This window comes from Pelophylax lessonae (assembly GCF_965119305.1).
Source record: "Pelophylax lessonae genome assembly, chromosome: 1".
In the NCBI taxonomy this organism is placed as follows: domain Eukaryota; kingdom Metazoa; phylum Chordata; class Amphibia; order Anura; family Ranidae; genus Pelophylax; species Pelophylax lessonae.
Genome location: NC_138768.1, coordinates 532,737,832 through 532,757,752, shown reverse-complemented (window position 1 = coordinate 532,757,752; position 19,921 = coordinate 532,737,832). Strand labels below are relative to the sequence as shown.

The 19,921-nt window shown below is 44.0% G+C and overlaps 1 protein-coding gene and 1 pseudogene across 3 annotated transcripts in view; both read left to right on the top strand.

The window, feature by feature from the left end:
• The first annotated feature begins 2,363 nt into the window (after window positions 1–2,363).
• UBA6 (ubiquitin like modifier activating enzyme 6) overlaps window positions 2,364–19,921 on the top strand; it is a 142,949-nt gene continuing 125,391 nt past the window's right edge. The window contains exons 1-7 of one of the 2 annotated variants that reach the window (XM_082243659.1): window positions 2,364–2,447; window positions 11,492–11,549; window positions 13,429–13,523; window positions 13,669–13,697; window positions 13,786–13,880; window positions 14,129–14,240; window positions 14,324–14,404. In XM_082243659.1, coding sequence (XP_082099785.1) covers window positions 11,509–11,549; window positions 13,429–13,523; window positions 13,669–13,697; window positions 13,786–13,880; window positions 14,129–14,240; window positions 14,324–14,404 — 453 coding nt within the window. In that variant the 5' untranslated portion in view covers window positions 2,364–2,447; window positions 11,492–11,508. Of the gene's footprint in view, window positions 2,448–11,489; window positions 11,550–13,428; window positions 13,524–13,668; window positions 13,698–13,785; window positions 13,881–14,128; window positions 14,241–14,323; window positions 14,405–19,921 lie in introns of both variants that reach the window. The other variant, XM_082243658.1, reaches the window with a different exon arrangement.
• LOC309547392 lies at window positions 5,672–10,743 on the top strand (annotated as a pseudogene). The gene is made up of 3 exons: window positions 5,672–5,766; window positions 7,250–8,675; window positions 10,696–10,743. The product of its transcript is annotated as an uncharacterized misc_RNA (transcript).

The following is a 19,921-nucleotide window of genomic DNA, read 5'->3' as shown; positions in this document are numbered from 1 at the left end:
GTCTACGTCGCTGGACGGAATAAAACCACTTTGCCGCAGTAGAGCTCGAGTGAGTGGTCGGCAAGTGGTTAAAGAGCAACTGTCATATATATCCTGTGGCGGCTCCTCATTTGACCCACTGTTTACTCACTGACAGTCCTATTCGCTTTAATGGGATGACTGGTGATGCGGCAGTGACACAACAAGGTGAGGGATGTGGGGATGCCCGCTAACAGGCCCTGCCATGATGGATCTGAAATGACAGGTATTCTTTAAATATAAGGACTCATTCTCGCTGGTAGTTGGTGTGAAATTGTGTGAATGCATCAATGCAGTGCAGGTTATCTCAGCTTGCAGAGCTTGGATTCATTGAATGAGTTTACCAAAAATGTAAATATTGCAGAATATACAGCCTCATGCTACAGAACTAAGCTCCATTTCATGCTGAATAAACAAAATTATTAATGTATCTTAAATAGAAAACTATCTTTAGATAGATTTTTACTCCAAAAGCATTTTATTAAAATACATTTGATAAAAATAAAAAAAAATCAGATTAAAAAATAAATAAATAAATAAACTCCTCAATTTTTATCCACTGTGGTTCACAGTATATAAAGATTGTATCTCTAGAAGTAAGGGGACTTTTCAGGGAGTGATGATGTCATTGAGGTGAGCATATACAACCAAGGATTTTATATAAAATTCCAAAATGTATTGTGTTCCAAATATTCTAAAAAACTTTGATATAATAAAATCACATTCGCAGATAAGACTGAGCCATTACGAATGTAGACAATGATGTTCGTAGATGTGGTTCAACATGTTTTGCAGAACTCTGCTTCTTCTGGGAACCAAATTTGTACATCTACATCTTGAGATTTCAAAAAATAGGAATAGGTTATGCACCTTAACCACTTGCCTACTGGGCACTTTCACCCCCTTCCTGCCCAGGCCAATTTTCAGCTTTCAGCACTCTCACACTTTGAATGACAATTGCGCGGTCATGCTACACTATACCCATATGAAATTTTTATCATTTTTTTCACACAAATAGAGCTTTCTTTTGGTGGTATTTAATCACCGCTGGGTTTTTTATTTCTTACAAAAAAAAAAAAAAAATACAGAAAATTTTGAAAAAAAAAAAGTTTTTCTTATTTTCTGAGTAAATTTTGAAAATAAATAAATTTTTCTCCTTCACTGATGGGCACTGATAGGCTGCACTGATGAGGTGGCACTTATGAGGTGGCAATGATGAGGAGGTACTAATATGCCGCACTGATAGGTGGCACTGATCGGCGGCACTGATAAGCACTGATAGGCGGCACTGATGAGCACTGATAGGTGGCACTGGTGGGCATTGAGAGGCGGCACTGATGGGCACTGACAGGCGGCACTGACGGGTGGCACTGATGGGCAGCCACATCAGTGCCCACACTCAGTGCCCATAGTGCTACCAGTCAGTGCCCATCAATGCCTAGATGAGCAGACACTGATGGGCACTAATTGGCAGCACTATGGGCACTGATGGCGGGCACTGTGGGCACTGATGGTGGGCAGTTATGGCACTTTATTTCACGTTTGTACAATCAGGGCACTGGTGATCAGTGCCATGATTTCTTTTCCCTGTGTCTCCTATGAGGAGGAGCCGCTGATCGGCTCTCCTCGCCTCACACACTGACAGCGTGAGCCGAGGAGAGCCGAATAACGATCAAATCAAATACCACCAAAAGAAAGCTCTATTTGTGGGGAAAAGGACATCAGTTTTATTTGGGTACAGTGTCGCACGACTGTTCAATTGTCAGTTAAAGTAAAGCAATGCCGAATCGCAAAAAATGGCCTGGTCATTTAAGGGGGGAAATCTGGCCCAGAAGTGCTTAAATACTACAAAAAGAAATCTATAATTGTGTAAAAATAATGATAAAAATTTCATATGGGTAGTGTTGCGCGAGCACGCAATTTTCATTAAATGTGTGACGGCGCTGAAAGCTGGACTAGGCATAAAGGCGGTAAAAGTGCCCTGTATTGAAATGGTTAGGTACGCCTGTGGGAATAAGGCCTCATAATGCTTTGGAACTTTATCTGACTGAAGCCCTGAAATTTGATAAAGGCTAAAGCTTCAAACCTTTTCTATTATAGAGCCTAAACTAATGTTAGCTCCAAGCAGGGGGAATGTGCCTCACTATAATCATGGCAGTCGCCCGTATAACCTATAAAATAAAGAATAACAAATCACTAAAACCCGCCAAGCTGCTTCTAACGCGGGACTGTAATGTTAAAAAAAAATGTGTCTTGTTGCTCTCGTCTAATAAAGTTGCGTTGGTATGGTCGACTTCCGCTTCCGCCTTCCCGGTGAAAGGCACTCTGGGAGTTGTAGTTTGTCATCTTTCTCTCTCTCTCTCTCTTCGGAAGGGTTTTCTCTCCCGGCCGACAAGGAACTGCAGAAGGTGCAGTAGTAGGTCAGGTCAGTAGCTTCTAATTGTATGGGCGACGGAGATGCCGCAGTGAGGGGGATGAGAGTGACAGTGGAGGAAGTGTCTTGTGTGGACAGCAGCCTCTGATCACAGCTTTGTCAGAGCAGAGCAGCACAAACCTGCTGACACATTTCAATGGGGGGTGCATCTCCTTCACAAGAATAGGAAGGAAACGGGATTGTGGGTGTGCTGTGGTGTCACTGCTGGATGATAAGTCACCCTCATTGTGCTGTATTAGAAGAGTTCTCACAAATCCCAACTTGTCTTCCACTTCAATGACTTGGGACATTTAAACACAAGCGGGTGATCTGTCATTCATTTGGAAGAGCTCATTCACCTGGGTACAATATGTATGTATGTATGTATGTATATATATATATACACAATATGTACGCCTCTAATCACAGCACTATAGTAATCAATGCGCCCGTATGCATATCTACATATGAAAATGTGCGCTGCTTTTAGCCACTATCTATACAGGTTTTACGTGCCTAGATCTGCTGATTTTACGCATGCACGTATGTAAACGCAAACATTTTACACACGTATTTTAAGCAGGATCTTTCTATTATGGAGGAAACCTGTGTCTAACCGCAGCGTTTTTGCTGCCCTTGTAAATGAGCCCTAACCCCTAGTACACATGATGAGAAAATAGAACGAAAAATAGCGCTTTTGGAGCAATCGTCTGATAAACTGGTCATTAGTACACATTGCATCTATCACTTCGAGAGTCGGTCACAACTACACAATGGGACAAGCACAAAAATTCTTCTCGTTTGATACCGGAACAATTTTTTTTACAATTAGTATAGTATTTATGCAAAAATAATTCTGTGACCAAGATTGTGCATGCTCGGAAATTACCTTCTGTATCCTCTGTGTGCCCGGGACACATGGGACTCCCACATTCTGTATACTCTCTGTACCCGGGACACATGGGACTCCCACCTTCTGTATCCTCTGTGTGCCTGGAACACATGGGACTCCCACCTTCTGTATCCTCTGTATCCTCTGTGTGCCCGGAACACATGGGACTCCCACCTTCTGTATCCTCTGTATCCTCTGTGTGCCCGGAACACATGGGACTCCCACCTTCTGTATCCTCTGTGTGCCCGGAACACATGGGACTCCCACCTTCTGTATCCTCTGTATCCTCTGTGTGCCCGGAACACATGGGACTCCCACCTTCTGTATCCTCTCTGTTCTCGGGACACATGGGACTCCCACGTTCTGTATCCTCTCTGTTCTCGGGACACATGGGACTCCCACCTTCTGTATCCTCTCTGTTCTCGGGACACATGGGACTCCCACGTTCTGTATCCTCTCTGTACCCGGGACACATGGGACTCCCACGTTCTGTATCCTCTCTGTACCCGGGACACATGGGACTCCCACCTTCTGTATCCTCTGTGTGCCTGGAACACATGGGACTCCCACCTTCTGTATCCTCTGTATCCTCTGTGTGCCCGGAACACATGGGACTCCCACCTTCTGTATCCTCTGTATCCTTTGTGTGCCCGGAACACATGGGACTCCCACCTTCTGTATCCTCTCTGTTCTCGGGACACATGGGACTCCCACGTTCTGTATCCTCTCTGTTCTCGGGACACATGGGACTCCCACGTTCTGTATCCTCTCTGTACCCGGGACACATGGGACTCCCACGTTCTGTATCCTCTCTGTACCCGGGACACATGGGACTCCCACGTTCTGTATCCTCTGTGTGCCCGGGACACATGGGACTCCCACATTCTGTATACTCTCTGTACCCGGGACACATGGGACTTCCACATTCTGTATCCTCTCTGTACCCGGGACACATGGGACTCCCACCTTCTGTATCCTCTGTGTGCCTGGAACACATGGGACTCCCACCTTCTGTATCCTCTGTGTGCCCGGAACACATGGGACTCCCCCCCCCCCCCCCCCCCCCCATTCTGTATACTCTCTGTTCCCGGAACACATGGGACTCCCCCCCCCCCCCCCCCCCCATTCTGTATCCTCTCTGTACCCGGAACACATGGGACTCCCCCCCATTCTTTATCCTCTCTGTTCCCGGAACACATGGGACTCCCCCCATTCTGTATCCTCTCTGTGCCCGGAACACATGGGACCCCCCCCCCCCCATTCTGTATCCTCTCTGTGCCCGGAACACTTGGGACTCCTCTCTGTGCCCGGAACACATGGGACTCCCCCCATTTATGTATCCTCTCTGTGCCTGGAACACATGGGACTCTCCCCCCCCCCCCCCATTCTGTATCCTCTCTGCGCCTGGAACACATGGGACTCTCAACTTCTCTATCCTCTCTGTACATGCAACACATGGGACTCCCAACTTCTGTATCCTCTTTGTACCTGGGACACATCGGACTCTCGCATTCTGTATCCTCTCTGTACCTGGAACACATGGGACTCCCAACTTCTGTAGCCTCTCTGTATCCGGAACACATGGGACTCCCAACTTCTGTATCCGGAACACATGGGACTCCCAACTTCTGTATCCGGAACACATGGGACTCCCAACTTCTGTATCCGGAACACATGGGACTCCCAACTTCTGTACCTGGGACACATCAGACTCCCACATTCTGTATCCTCTCTGTACCCAAAGTTGTATTCTGTAATGACGGGAATTTTTGTAACTTTAGTGACCTATTGGGTTTCAATATGAGATTTACATCGCAAAAAAAAAAATGGATGATCATTTAGCTGATATTCTGTTTGTGTGTACAAGGCTTAAGGCTAAATTTGCACTGGCAATTAGGGCCGGTGCGAATAGTACTGTCAGAAATCAGAGATTCCTTCTGCGGCTCTCACTGGCTATGTGTGACCACCGGCCCCATCCTCTTTTTAATGACCGTTTGCCAGTGGCCGCAGCTAGTCCCAACACGTGTTTTTTTTTTTTTTTTTTTTTTTGTTATTTTATAGCAGACCAGATCAGACCCAGAGGTAGGCAGGTGTAAACGGAGTAAACAAGTCAGTTTACACCCACCATTCCATAGTAATGCATGAACCTTCTGATCAGGTCCACCTAAAAGAAATGGACAGGTGGACCTGATTGGATCATCTATGTGAAAGGGTTCTAATGGAGCCTATATCCATATACAATCTAAGGTCCCTAACTAGACAGGAGCCAATTAACCTACCAGCATGTCTTTGGAGTGTGAGAGGAGACCGGAATACCTGGAGGATACCCACGCAAGCACAGGGAGACCATGCAAAAAACTTGGTTCAGAACTCTCCTCTTTGTCCATGTGACAGTCCTGGGCTGCCGAGCACCAGTGCTGTCACATGGGAACAAGAGGATCAAGTATTGTGACCTCAATATACTACTTTCTAAAACAAAATCTCTCTAAAACCAAGCTTGCAATATTCCCCCTTCGGGTGCCCTCCCCCATGACTTTTTTCCATCAAGGTCAATATTGCAACCATCAAACCCTCCCCTCACACCAGGGTACTAGGTGTAATCCTAGACTCTGACAGTGCTTGGATTTGGGGCTGAAGTGAAAGGTCAGAGGGTTGTACCTTCACCTCCGCAACATCTCTAAAATTCGCCCCTCTTTTTACTAATGAAACTGCCAGGCTACTCATTTACTCCCTTGTTATCTCACGCCTTGACTATTGCAACTCCCTTCTCAGGCCTACCTCTCCATAGGCTATCCCCTCTTTAGTCTATCATGAATGCTGCTGCCAGGCTCATCTACCTTACTAAACACTCAGTGTCTGCCACTACTCTTTGCCAATCTCTGCATAGGCTTTCCATTGCCCAGCTAATTAAATTTAAAATACTAACCACAACACACAAAACCATTCACAACTCTGCCCCGAGCTACATCACCAATCTTGTCTCCAAATATCACCCAAACAGTCCTCTCAGCTCCTCTCAAGACCTCTTGTTCTCTAGCTCCCTTGTCTCCTCCTCCCATGCTTATCTCCAGGACTTCTCCAAAGCCTCTCCCGTCATCTGGAACTCTCTACCTCAATCTGTCCACTATCTTCTTACTCTGGCTGCCTTTAGGCGTTCCCTGAAAACTCCCCCCTTCAGGGAAGCCTTTACCCAACAACTGAACTTTTAATTCTTCCATCAGCTCATCGCTCACAGTTCTTACCTTTTTGTACCACTTGCCCCACCCTTTTAGATTGTATGTTCTTATGAGCAGGGCCCTCCTAACCCTCTTGTATTTTATTGTATTGTAAATGTACTGTCTCCTATATATTTGAAAGCGCTGCGCAAATTGTTGGCCCTATATAAATCCTGTATTATATATACAGTGCATTGCGAAAGTATTTGGCCCCCTTGAACTTTGTGACCTTTTGCCACATTTCAGGCTTCGAACATAAAGATATAAAACTGTAATTTTTGTGAAGAATCAACAAGTGGGACACAATCATGAAGTGGAATTAAATTTATTTGATATTTCAAACTTTGTTAACAAATTAAAAACTGAAAAATTGGGCGTGCAAAATTATTCAGTCCCTTTACTTTCAGTGCAGCAAACTCTCTCCAGAAGTTCAGTGAGGATCTCTGATTGATCCAATGTTGACCTAAATGACTAATGATGATAAATAGAATCCACCTGTGTGTAATCAAGTCTCCATATAAATGCACCTGCACTGTGATAGTCTCAGAGGCAGGGCTGTGGAGTCGGAGTCGGAGGAAATTTTGGGTACCTGGAGTCTGAGTCGGCAAAAAATGCACCGACTCCTACTCCTACTAAATTTAGATTGGAATTAAAAAAAAAAAAGCAAGTTTAAATGTCCCAATTCACAAAAAGTTATAATTAATGACTTAGTATAAGGAAACTTATAATTGAGGAGGCCAAATGTAAAAAGGAAGAACTACAGAAAGTACTGAAAGGACGTTTTGTCTTCCTTAAAATGGATGCATGCACACGTCACAGTCAATTATTTTGCTATTAATGTTAGATTTGTGGATGAAAATAACAAAACAATAACACGGACCCTCGGATTAAAGGACACTCAGGCACATCACACCAGTGATTACCTTCAGAAGTTAGTGGAGGGTGTTATAGAAGATTTTGAAATTACAAAGGAACAGATTTTATGTGTTGTGACAGATAACGCTTCTAACATGTTGAGCACAATTGAGAAGATGAACGCAGATAAAGAAGGTAACAAACAGATATCAGAGTTAGAGGAAGACAGCTCTGCAAGTATTGGAGAAAGTTTAGAAACTGAAGAGAATGCTGAAATTTTTTTGGACAACTTTGTTGAAGAAGCATTGAAGCTTGCTACTATTCATCAAATGCGATGTGCTGTTCATACACTGCAACTTGCCATAAGAGATGGATTAAAAGATCGCCATGCAGCTACACTAATTGGCAAATTAAGGCAAGTAACTGTTGCAGCCAGAGCCCCCGAAAACAGATGCAATTTTGAAAAGACGTGCAGGAAAAGGAACCATTTTGGATCAAACAACTCGCTGGGGAAGCACTTATTTAACGGTGAAGCGTTTCCTTGAACTTAAAGACTTCATAGAAGAAATGGACAATGAAAATCTTGCATTAACTGAAAGCCAGTGGACACAAACAAAAGAGCTGGAGAACCTTCTTTCTCACCCCTTCACTGTCACCAAGAGGTTGCAATGTGACGATCTAACCCCGGGTAAATTCCTCTTGGAATGGAAGAGCCTGTTATATCGCCTGAACAAAAATGGAGGGTTAATAGCTGAGGGCATTGCATCTTCGATGATGAAAAGAGAGAGTCTTTAGCTGGAAAATGAAATCTTGTTAGCGGCTATTTATGTCGACCCAATGACCCGACTTTGAACAGTGAACAGACTGCTACTGGGAAAAAGGCCCTCTATGATGTAGCAGTTCGGATGAAGGGATTACGACCTGAAATACCTCCACAGGATGAAGTTCTTTTAAGCAATAGTGGTAACTCAGGATCATCTTCTTCGAAGAATTAGACTTTGATTCCTTCTTAGACAAAATGGAAGTTGCTAAAGGAAAGCGACGTCGCATAAGCGTTACAGAACCAGTAAATGTCCAAATAAAAAAATTCCAACAGGAGTTTTATAAAGCACTAAAAGAAGTTGAAAAGTATGATCTCTCATCAAAACTTACTGTTGAAGAAGCCATCCTTGTTTATCCAGAGATCGTTAGTGATGTGGCCAGAATAGTTACTGCAATGCCACCCACCCAAGTCAGTGCCGAAAGATTAATACATATTAATACAGAGGAGACGGAGTCGGAAGTACAAAAAACTGAGGAGTTGGAGTCTGAACATTTATCTACCGACTCCACAGCCCTGCTCAGAGGTCCGTTTAAAGCGCAGAGAGCATCATGAAGAACAAGGAACACACCAGGCAAGTCCGAGATACTGTTGTGGAGAAGTTTAAAGTCGGATTTGGACACAAAAAGATTTCCCAAGCTTTAAACATCCCAAGGAGCACTGTGCAAGCGATAATATTGAAATGGAAGGAGTATCAGACCACTGCAAATCTACGAAGACCTGGCCGTCCCTCTAAACTTTCATTTCATACAAGGAGAAGACTGATCAGAGATGCAGCCAAGAGGCCCATGATCACTCTGGATGAACTGCAGAGATCTACAGCTGAGGTGGGAGACTCTGTCCATAGGACAACAATCAGTCGTATACTGCACAAATCTGGCCTTTATGGAAGAGTGGCAAGAAGAAAGCCATTTCTTAAAGATATCCATAAAAAGTGTCGTTTAAAGTTTGCCACAAGCCACCTGGGAGACACACCAAACATGTGGAAGAAGGTGCTCTGGTCAGATGAAAGCAAAATTGAACTTTTTGGCAACAATGCAAAGCGTTATGTTTGGCGTAAAAGCAACACAGCTCATCACCCTGAACACACCATCCCCCCTGCAAACATGGTGGTGGCAGCATCATGGTTTGGGCCTTGCTTTTCTTCAGCAGGGACAGGGAAGATGGTTAAAATTGATGGGAAGATGGATGGAGCCAAATACAGGACCATTCTGGAAGAAAACCTGATGGAGTCTGCAAAAGACCTGAGACTGGGACGGAGATTTGTCTTCCAACAAGACAATGATCAAAAACATAAAGCAAAATCTACAATGGAATGGTTCACAAATAAAAATACCCAGGTGTTAGAATGGCCAAGTCAAAGTCCAGACCTGAATCCAATCGAGAATCTGTGGAAAGAACTGAAAACTGCTGTTCACAAACGCTCTCCATCCAACCCCACTGAGCTCGAGCTGTTTTGCAAGGAGGAATGGGCAAAAATTTCAGTCTCTCGATGTGCAAAACTGATAGAGACATACCCCAAGCGACTTACAGCTGTAATCGCAGCAAAAGGAGGCGCTACAAAGTATTAACTTAAGGAGGCTGAATAATTTTGCACGCCCAATTTTTCAGTTTTTTATTTGTTAAAAAAGTTTGAAATATCCAATAAATTTTGTTTCACTTCATGATTGTGTCCCACTTGTTATTGATTCTTCACAAAAAATTACAGTTTTATATCTTTATGTTTGAAGCCTGAAAGGTGGCAAAAGGTCGCAAAGTTCAAGGGGGCCGAATACTTTTGCAATGCACTGTATATACCCATATGCATTCCTATGTAACAGAAACGCTGCCTCTTATCCAAAAACGTGCTGCACCAAAAATCACATGGTATCATAGCATGATGTGTGTGAAAATACATGCGTTTACAGATGCATGGGGGTACAATTATTGGTACTGCCACGTGTCTGCTAAAGTGCAGTGTATTTCTTTGCTTGATGGGAGAGGATGTGATTTTGCTTGATTTCCCAACAAGCATATACAATATGTGAACCTAGCCTTATATGCTGCATGTGATGTTGGCAATCTTGCTCCTCTCCAGCCCTGGATGCATACAGATGCCTACTTCACACTAACCTGATTGGGTATTTAGTCTTACTACTTCCCAAATCCCACTCCATGGAAGCTTGTACTGACAAAGCAACATACACATTAAAATATGGCCATACAATCTTTGTCCGCTCAACCTTCCATTTACCAAAACTATGCAATATAGGACCTACCTATTCTAACTTATCACTTTATACCCAATCAAGCTGGCCACACCTGATATTCACCACACCACACCATGTGTGGTGAGCTTTAGGTTGATGTGTATATATAGTAGATTTACATGCCAAAGGTGCATTAGGAAATGATATGCATGATTCTCCCCATTAGGTCTATTTACTAAAGAAACAAATTATTTTTTTAATTTGTATTAAAACCTGATTAATACATTTTTTAGGAAGGCAGTGATGATAAAATAATCAACATTGCTGTAAATTCCTTCTGAGACCCGGTTCACACTACTGCGTGTGCCGGGTTCGCATGTCATGTCGGAGCGCACTGCTCCGACATGACATGCGATCAGCTGTGCGGTGCAGTTTAGCCATACAGTTTGTATGGCTAAATTCGCACCGCACCCGCAGCAAGGACGCACAGGAGGCATTTTTGCTGCCGCTTCAGGATCGGATCGCACAGCGGTTCACACTTGTGCGATCCGATCCTGTGCGAACTGCACAATCGCACTGCGATATGCGATCAAACTGGGGGTGTCGTTAAGATTACATTGACACCCCCAGCGGATCGCATATGGCAGTGTGAACTGCCGGGGGTGCGTGTGCGATGCGGGAACAGGCTGCGAACTCGCAGCCTTCCCGCATCGCAATAGTGTGAACCGAGCCTTACAAAGTGATGTATAGAAATGTTATTTTTATAAATTCAAAAATTATATATATATATATATATATATATATATATATATATATATATATATATATATATATATATTTCTCAAATAGTTATTTTAACAGTTTAATAGACAAATGGTGTTTTGTGACTCTTTTTATCGATTTTTTTTTTTTTTTTTTCTCATTTTTGGGTTTTGTAATGTGACAAAATACACAGGTTGCATTTAAAATTTGTTTCCAGGGGAATTTTGGTAATAGAAGTCACTGAATCGTTAGAGTAAATCTCCTTTTCAGGCCTTGGTATGATCATGCAGTTATCTCACTGCCCTCTAATGTCAATGTTTTGCAGAGCAGGAAAAAAAATCCGAATGGCTGCAGACTCAATGGAAATTGATGATGGGCTGTATAGGTGAGTGCTGTATATTTGTGATTTGATTTCACAAACAAAAAATGTATGCACTACAGTTGAATACACAAATTTATAGTGTTTATTAAAAGGGGGGTAAAAAAGGCATTTTTAATAACATTCAGTGTAAATGCTAAGTTTGGACGGAAATTACATGACTGTTTACAGTCTTTTAAAATCCTATATAAAAAAAATAAAGGTAACGTTTTTAAGGTCTTAAAAAAGAAAAAAAATCAAATTTATAGAAACGATGCCAGCATTAGGACTGTGATGATGATTCACTTTTGTATTTTGGATTGAAGCTATTCGGATGGATGGAAAATATTTTTATTTGATGTCTCCTTATCCACTGTCTGTGAAATCGAAGGTTCATTATTTATTAAAGCAGAGTACAAGACCAATCCCATTTTGAGGTTCTGAAAATATTTATTGCCTGGTTGTCATGCTGATCTTCTTCTGGCTTCAGTTCTGAGTCACTGAAGTGGAAGAAGTGTACAGGAGTTTGATTACCTTAGCATCATAGTTTTTGTGGGCCAGTGACATTTAGGGCCTCGTTCACGCTGGAAGTTATAAAAAAAGCCAGTAGCTTTAGCTGTAGAATGCTGCTGTAAAAACGTGAGTTTTATTTATTTATTTTTTTGCATCAGCGAGTTTTAGCGTTTTTTAGCGTTTTGCTTTTTTTATTTTATTTTATTTAGCAAAACTATACTCCCACAAAAGCTTATGGCTCAAAAACACTCATAAATGCTGAATAGCTGTTTTTCAGAGTTGGAACATTAATAAAGCTGAAAAACTCCTCCTTCAAACCCACTAGTTCTTGTGTTTTTTTTCTTTTTTTTTTTTTTTTTCGTTTTTGTTTTTTCCCCCAGCCAGAAAACTCCCCTGCCAAAAAACTGCTGGTAAAAGCCTATGTGTGCATGGATACATAGGATAACCTGCTGGGGAGTTTACTGGCTGTAGAAAAAAATGCCTGACTCCAAAAACAGCAGCTGTAAAAATGTTCAGTGTGCATGAGGCCCTAATGGCACTTTTCCACTGCATGGAACCGAACGGTTCGGCTCGCTTTTGCGCTTTTCCACTACTAGTACCGCATGGTACGGTGTAGGAACGGTTCGGTACGGTACGGCGGCGCTTTTCGGCTACATGGTACAGCTCGGTATGGCTCGCTTAAACAGTACCACCTCAGTTGTGGTTCCAACAGGGCCGTACCGGTACCATATCCCACAATCCTTTGCATGCAGCCTTGACTGTTTGTCACTACTAGCCACTGATTGGTCAGAGAATCATTGTTATCCCACCCACTTTACTTTAGTGGAAAAGCAAACCGTACCGAACCGTTCCAACACCCTACTATGCAGTGGAAAACCAACAGAGCCAAGCAGGGCCGAGTGGAGCCGAGCCGGTACTTGCAGTGGAAAAGTGCCATATATTACATGGGATCTGCATAACAGCCAGACAGTAAGCATTTTTTAGGTCCGCAATGAGCAGTGTCTTATTGCCTATTTCTCCTATTACGGGTTTCCTTTAAAGCAACCTTGACATTCCCATTACGAACCCTAATGCAGCTTACTTGTAAGAGCTGTTTTCTCACCCCTACCGCAGCCCAGGACTTTTTTTTTTTTTTTTTTTTTTTTTTAATGCTGCCTGTGAATATTCAGATATAGCTGCTTTTTATATTACTTTTTACACAAGAAATGCATGAATTAGACACATACTCTAGCCAATTTGATACATAATTTATATATTACTTTGTATTGGAAAATTATTTAAAATGAATGATTTTTTTTTTTTTGCTATATGATTCTTGTAGCTTGTGTTTTTAATGATATGTACTTATTAAATATGTTTTGAATATTTTGGTACATTTATTCCATCATTTCAGCCGTCAGAGGTATGTCTTGGGAGACACAGCTATGCAGAAGATGGCCCAGTCCCATGTTTTCCTTTGTGGGATGGGAGGACTTGGCGTTGAAATAGGTAAGGTCCTTTTTTTTTTTTTCTTTTTTTTTTTATGTCTCTTCTTAATCAGCAGGAATGTTATAAACAAAATAACAGGGTGTATATATTTCTTGGCTTCGTTGTAGCTGATAAGTCAGATAACTGATTTTCTTTCTCATTTTAGCAAAGAACATTGTTTTAGCTGGGATAAAGGTAAGCTGTTAGATCTGTGTGTGATTTTTTTAGTTTTAATCAAATGGATTGGGTGTTGATGGTTATATTGGAATGTTTATTTTATCAGGCGCTGACAATCCATGACACCAAACATTGTGAACTATGGGATCTTGGAACAAATTTTTTTATCAAAGAAGAGGATGTCAAGAATCAAAATACTAGGTGAGAAAATAATATCTAATACATTTGTTAAAAGTATGGACTTAGAACAGTCTTAAATACGTCATGATGTAGACTGTGCTAAGCAGACTTTGTATAATGAAGTTAAAAAAGCCTTTTATTATTTAGATCAGTTGTGCAAGCGTGCCTTGGCATGGATTCCTCATAACTCCATGAATGTATCTAGAATATATTCGTATTGTGAACTAAGCCATTTTGAACCAAACCTTGTTACAATCCTTTTATTGCAGAGCCGAAGCATGCCTTCACCGCATTTCAGAGCTTAACCCTTATGTCCAAGTGACATTATCTACAGTGCCACTGGATGAATCTGCTGATCTTTCATTCCTGAGGCAGTACCAGGTATTACCTAGTAGTCTATTAGCTTTTCATTTCTATAGATTTACATTCAGTTAGTAATTTTGTATTTCTACTTTTTATTACAGTGTGTCATACTGACTGAAACGAGGCTTTCCTTAAGGAAAAAGATCAGTAACTTTTGTCATGATCAACAACCACCCATAAAGGTAAAGCTTTCAATAATACCAATGCTAGCTAATTAAAAAAAAAAAAAATATTATTTTTAAAGCGAACATGTGTTAAAGTAGAAATGTAGGCAAAATGTCTTTTTTTTTTTTTTTATTTTTTTTCATTTTGGATAGAGCAAGGGGGGGTTATAACCCCTGTAAATTTTTTTTTTTCTTTTTTTACCATCTGTGTCCCATTGTGGATATTTACCTTTGCTTCCTGTCCCATAGCCATACCGTAAGTGAGAAGAAATCCTGCAAATTAAGGGAATTTCTTGGGGACCCCCCTAGTGTTCCTATTAGATTTCCCCTGTATTACTTTTCTGAGGAAAACTCAAAATTTTGGGATTTTCTTTTTCTTTCAGTGATAATGGTAAATGGAACATTTAGAAAGGGTAAATCTCCTTAATGGGGACAGCAATAAAAACTGACAGGGGTTCTAAAGCATCTAGGAAAACATTTTTGCTTTTCGTTATACTTTAATAAACCTTTATACAAATGCCGTCCCCTGTCTCTTTTTACATAACCAACTTCCTTTTTCCTTTTTCTTTGCTGTTCCTTGGTCTGGTCAACTGGAACAGATCCTAGTAATCCCCCCATCCTTTCCTCAAGTGGTTATTTACTAGGTCCCACCGTTGTCTTGTGTGGGCAGGGAGAGTCCCTATCCCTGTGTAACCTGTGACTGGAGCAAATTGGAGCTTACAGAAAGAGATTCTTTTTGTTTCTGAAGGTGAAAAAAAAACTGGAGTGAACAGAGGATAAGTATGAGAAGCTGGGGGAAGGTGGCACTTAAAAGAACCTGGTTCTCTACTTTGCATGGAAAAAGCACAGGTTTATGTTTAAGCAGTACTCCTGTAGTACAGTTTACAACATTCACTTGAACTGGGTACAAAAAAGTTCAGTTTCTCTGTCGCTCATTGACAGACGTAGTCCTCTTTGATTCACATCAATTGGGTTATGCTGCCTCCGCAGGAGTAGGACTAGGCAGAAAGAAAAAACGTTCTGGCTCCACCCCAGGGGCAGTCCCAGAGGCCATATCCTCCCTCTCTCTGCTACAGGGAATCAGTTTTTTTCTGTCTAGTCAGGAGTAAGGACCTAAGTTCCTTGCTGGGATCTCTGGTCCTGGCAAGATTTTTTAGAAAAAATATTTTTTTAGGTAGTTTCTCCAGTTTTTTTTCCTGTGAGATCTTCAAGCAAATTACGCCGGATCTGGGCGACGGGCTGGATGTTGAGATCCAGTGGTCACCCCAGCCGGCCTACGAGCGCGCGCAGACCATAGCATCACGCTTGGTCGGCCGCGACACATTCAAGTAAGTATGCAGGACCGGGCGACGGGCTGGATGTTGAGATCCAGTGGTCACCCCGGTTCAGCCTACGAGCGCGTGCAGACCAGAGCTCCGAGCTGGGTCGGCCGCGACAGAGTCCCATTGGAGGGACTGACCTTGCGAGTTACAAGGTCTCGCTTGGACGCCAGGAACCAGAGAGTCAAGGCGTCCGGAGTGGTCAACAAACCCCCACTTCGGTGGAGAGGGTATTGTGAAGAGAGGGTGCCTGTCGGTTCGGTATGGTGAGTAAATGTTTTCCCTTTCCTCTTTATGAGGCATTTTGGAATACTGGCCCCTCCATACATGGTCGGAGTCTTTCTGACACTAAAAAGTCCCCCTTGTAATGCAGAATGTGTTCGGTGGGCAAGCGGACTTGGTTTGGGAGCTAACACTCTACCCAGCAGACTGCAGTATTACAGCAGACATAGGAGGTATAAGCCTACCTTGATTGTAGTGGACCTCCTGCAGGTCGATAAACCGCCATTAGCGTGGTATGCAGGTGGATGTGCTGGGAAAACGCTACTTCGGCAATCCGCCGCCATTTTGCTGTAGACCAGGTACACGAGCGTCCGCAGGTCACGCCGGCCTCCATTTTTTTGGAGTCTTTTGTCTCCCGTATGGGGGCGGCCATGTTTGAAGAGCCCAGCTAGCCTCGAGGAGAGCTGGGAACGCCGGAAGGCGTACACAGGGGGCGGAGCCACTTCCTTCTACCCGGGAAAACGAGCACAGTTCTTCCCAGTCTGCACAAGACAAACGCTGACTGCAGTTGTTAGAAAACTTCTCTGCATCGGGTGGTGAGCCTTGGGGGTCCCTCTCTCTCTCTGTGGGGGTCAAGAAGCAGGTACACTGAGGGGCGCTATTGCGCTAGGGGGATACAGATAAAGTTTTTTTCTGGCAAAGTGTCCTGGGTTAACATGGACCCTGCCACTCATGTATCTCCACCTGATCACCTCGAGGTGTCTGCAGGATCCTCCAGCACCCCGCTTACTATTGAATCATTGTCAGCTATTATGGAGACCTTTGTGTCCCGGGTGGAAGTGGCTTGTCAGGGACAGGGCACAAGAAAGTGACCCCCGTCTACCCCCATTTTATCTGAAACTTCGGATTCAGAATCTGAGCCTATTCCTGCAGTTGCAGGTACCTCATCTGGGATTGGTGTCTCGGGTACTGTCTCTTCAGACAGTGATTAGGATGTTTCGGCATCAGCCATAGCCCGAGAGGAAGCGTTGGTAAACGCACTCATAGAATCTGTTCAAGAAACCTTAAGATTACAGGGTACTCCGTCGGAAGTAGCTGAGACTGAAATTCCCTTTGGTACTAAAAAACGCATCAAAGTGGCAAAGGTATTTCCACTGCCCAAATGTTTTGGCAATCCGATCAAGGAAGAATGGAGTCTGCCAAAACGCACTTCTGCTATTTCCAAACGCATTAGCAGGCGTTATCCGTTTGAGGAAGCCCTCATTAAGAAATGGACAGAACCACCTGTGGTGGATTCACCAATTTCTAGATTAAATAAAGCCACGGTTATTCCATTAGAAGACGCTCCGTCTTTTAAGGATCCGGTGGATCGCAAGATAGAAGTTATGTCTCGCGCCATGTTTTCCTTGATTGGATCAGCTTTCAGACCAATAATTGCTATTGGACTGGTTTCGCAGACTGTAACTGAATGGACCAAGTGGTTATGCCGGGACTTAGAAGAGGTCCCTCAGGCGGTATCAGATTTGTTGGAACAGATGATACAGGGGTTACAGTTTGTGTGTGATGCGGCGTTAGACGCCACTCCATTATTGGCGCGAGCATCAGTTTCAGCAGTGGTTCTCAGGCGTACACTGTGGCTAAAATGTTGGTTAGCTGACCAAGGTTCCAAAAAAGCATTGGCTAATCTCCCCTTTTTAGGAGAGCGTTTATTTGGAGCCAAATTAGATGAGATCATTAAGGATCTCACGGGAGGAAAGAGCACCTTTTTACCGCAAAGTGCTAAGGGTAAAGGACCTCGTCAAAGACGGGGGGCCTTCTTTCTCCGCTCATAAAAAATGTTTTCGTCCCGCGGGTGAAAAAATTAAGTCCTCCAAAGCTCCTTCAGGAAGTTTCAGGGGACGTTGGTCGGGCAAGCAAATGTCCGACTCGTCCAGACCTGAAGATAAGACTACTAAAGCCTGAAGGTGCGCCCCCACCCATAACTGGGGTGGGGGGACGTCTTCGCCGGTTCCCGGATCCATAGCTCTCCAGAATCCCGGACAAGTGGGTTTGCGAAGTCATAAGGTCAGGGTACAAGATCGAGTTTCGATCTCTCCCACTTGCGCGATTCTTTCCTTCCAATATCCGACTATCCCCGGATCGTTTAGAAGATCTGCGGAGAGCAGTCACGGATTTACTACAACAAGGAGTGGTAGTCCACGTTCCTTGGACAGAACGCTTTCAAGGGTTTTATTCAAACCTATTTACAATACCCAGGAAAGAGGGCAAGGTGCGTCCGATTCTGGACTTAAGGGCACTCAATTCCTTTGTCAACATAAGAAAATTCAAGATGGAGTCCATTCGCACAGTAGCGGCCTCCCTGCATTCAGGGGATGTCCTAGCGTCCATAGACATCAAGGACGCCTATCTTCACATTCCCATTTACGCAGGACATCAGCGGTTTCTACGTTTTTCCGTAGAAGAGAACCACTATCAGTTTGCGGCGTTACCTTTCGGTCTCGCCACGGCTCCTCGGGTCTTCACGAAGGTGTTGGCCCCTATGTTGGCACCACTGTGCCAAAGAGGCATATCGATTCTAGGGTACCTAGACGATCTTCTGCTTCATGCAGAGTCTCCACAGACCCTGCTACAAAACCTAGAGATTACTATGATCTCTTTACAGGAATTCGGGTGGCTGGTGAACCGGCAAAAGTCTTTTCTGGTTCCCACCCGGAGGCTCGAATATCTGGGTCTAATTCTAGACACATTCAGGGCAAGAGTTTTCCTTCCAGTAGGGAAACTCCGGAAGATTCAATCAGCAATCCAGTTGTTACTATCCAACAGCTGGTCTTCTCTTCGGACTTGCATGAGGGTTCTGAGGTTGATGGTGGCTTCCTTCGAAGCAGTCCCATTTGCCCAGTCCCATACCCGAATTCTTCAGGAAGAGATTCTTCTCAAATGGAATCGGAATCCGGAATCCCCAGACAATCGGATCCGATTGAGCAAACAGACCAGAGAGTCTCTGGTCTGGTGGCTTCGATCTCCGATGCTCAGCCAGGGAAAGTCATTTCTGCCAATATATTGGACGGTAGTGACCACGGATGCCAGTCTATCCGGATGGGGAGGAATTCTTGGTCAATTATCCGTCCAGGGACTTTGGTCCCCGGAAGAATCCAGGTTACCGATAAATGTACTGGAACTGAGAGCGATCAGACTTTGTCTGATTCACTGGACCGAGCAGCTCCAGGGCAGCCCGGTTCGGATCCAGTCGGACAACGCCACGGCCGTGGCTTATGTCAATCACCAAGGGGGCACCAAGAGTGTCCGGGCGGCCAAGGAAGTGGCTTGCATTCTTCGCTGGGCGGAACGGTTTGTTCCAGCTATCTCTGCGGTGTTCATTCCGGGGGTGGAGAATTGGCAGGCAGATTATCTCAGCCGTCAGACTCTGGATCAGGGGGAATGGTCCCTCCATCCAGAAGTTTTCCACCAGTTGTGCCTACGTTGGGGAACCCCGGATGTGGATCTGTTGGCAACTCGATTCAACAGGAAAGTACGGAGATTTGTGGCTCGCTCCCGCGATCCTCTAGCAGAGACCGCAGACGCACTGGTCGCCCCGTGGGGGCAATACCAGCTAATGTATGCCTTCCCTCCTCTCGGGTTACTGCCAAGACTTCTTCGCAGGATAGAGGGGGAAGGAATTCCAGTAATCCTGGTAGCTCCGGACTGGCCTCGTCGAGCCTGGTACGCCGACTTGGTCAGGCTGGTTGCGGACGTCCCGTGGTGACTTCCTCTCAGGGAAGACCTACTGTCTCGGGGACCGATCTTCCATCCTGCTTTACGATCGCTGGCTTTAACGGCCTGGCTATTGAGACCCAGGTGCTGAAGGACAAGGGATTGTCAGCTTCAGTTATTCCTACTCTAGTTAAAGCAAGGAAAGCGACTTCCAGAAAGATTTATCATCGCACATGGAAGTCCTACATTGCATGGTGTGAACCTCTGGGGTTCCACCCACGTT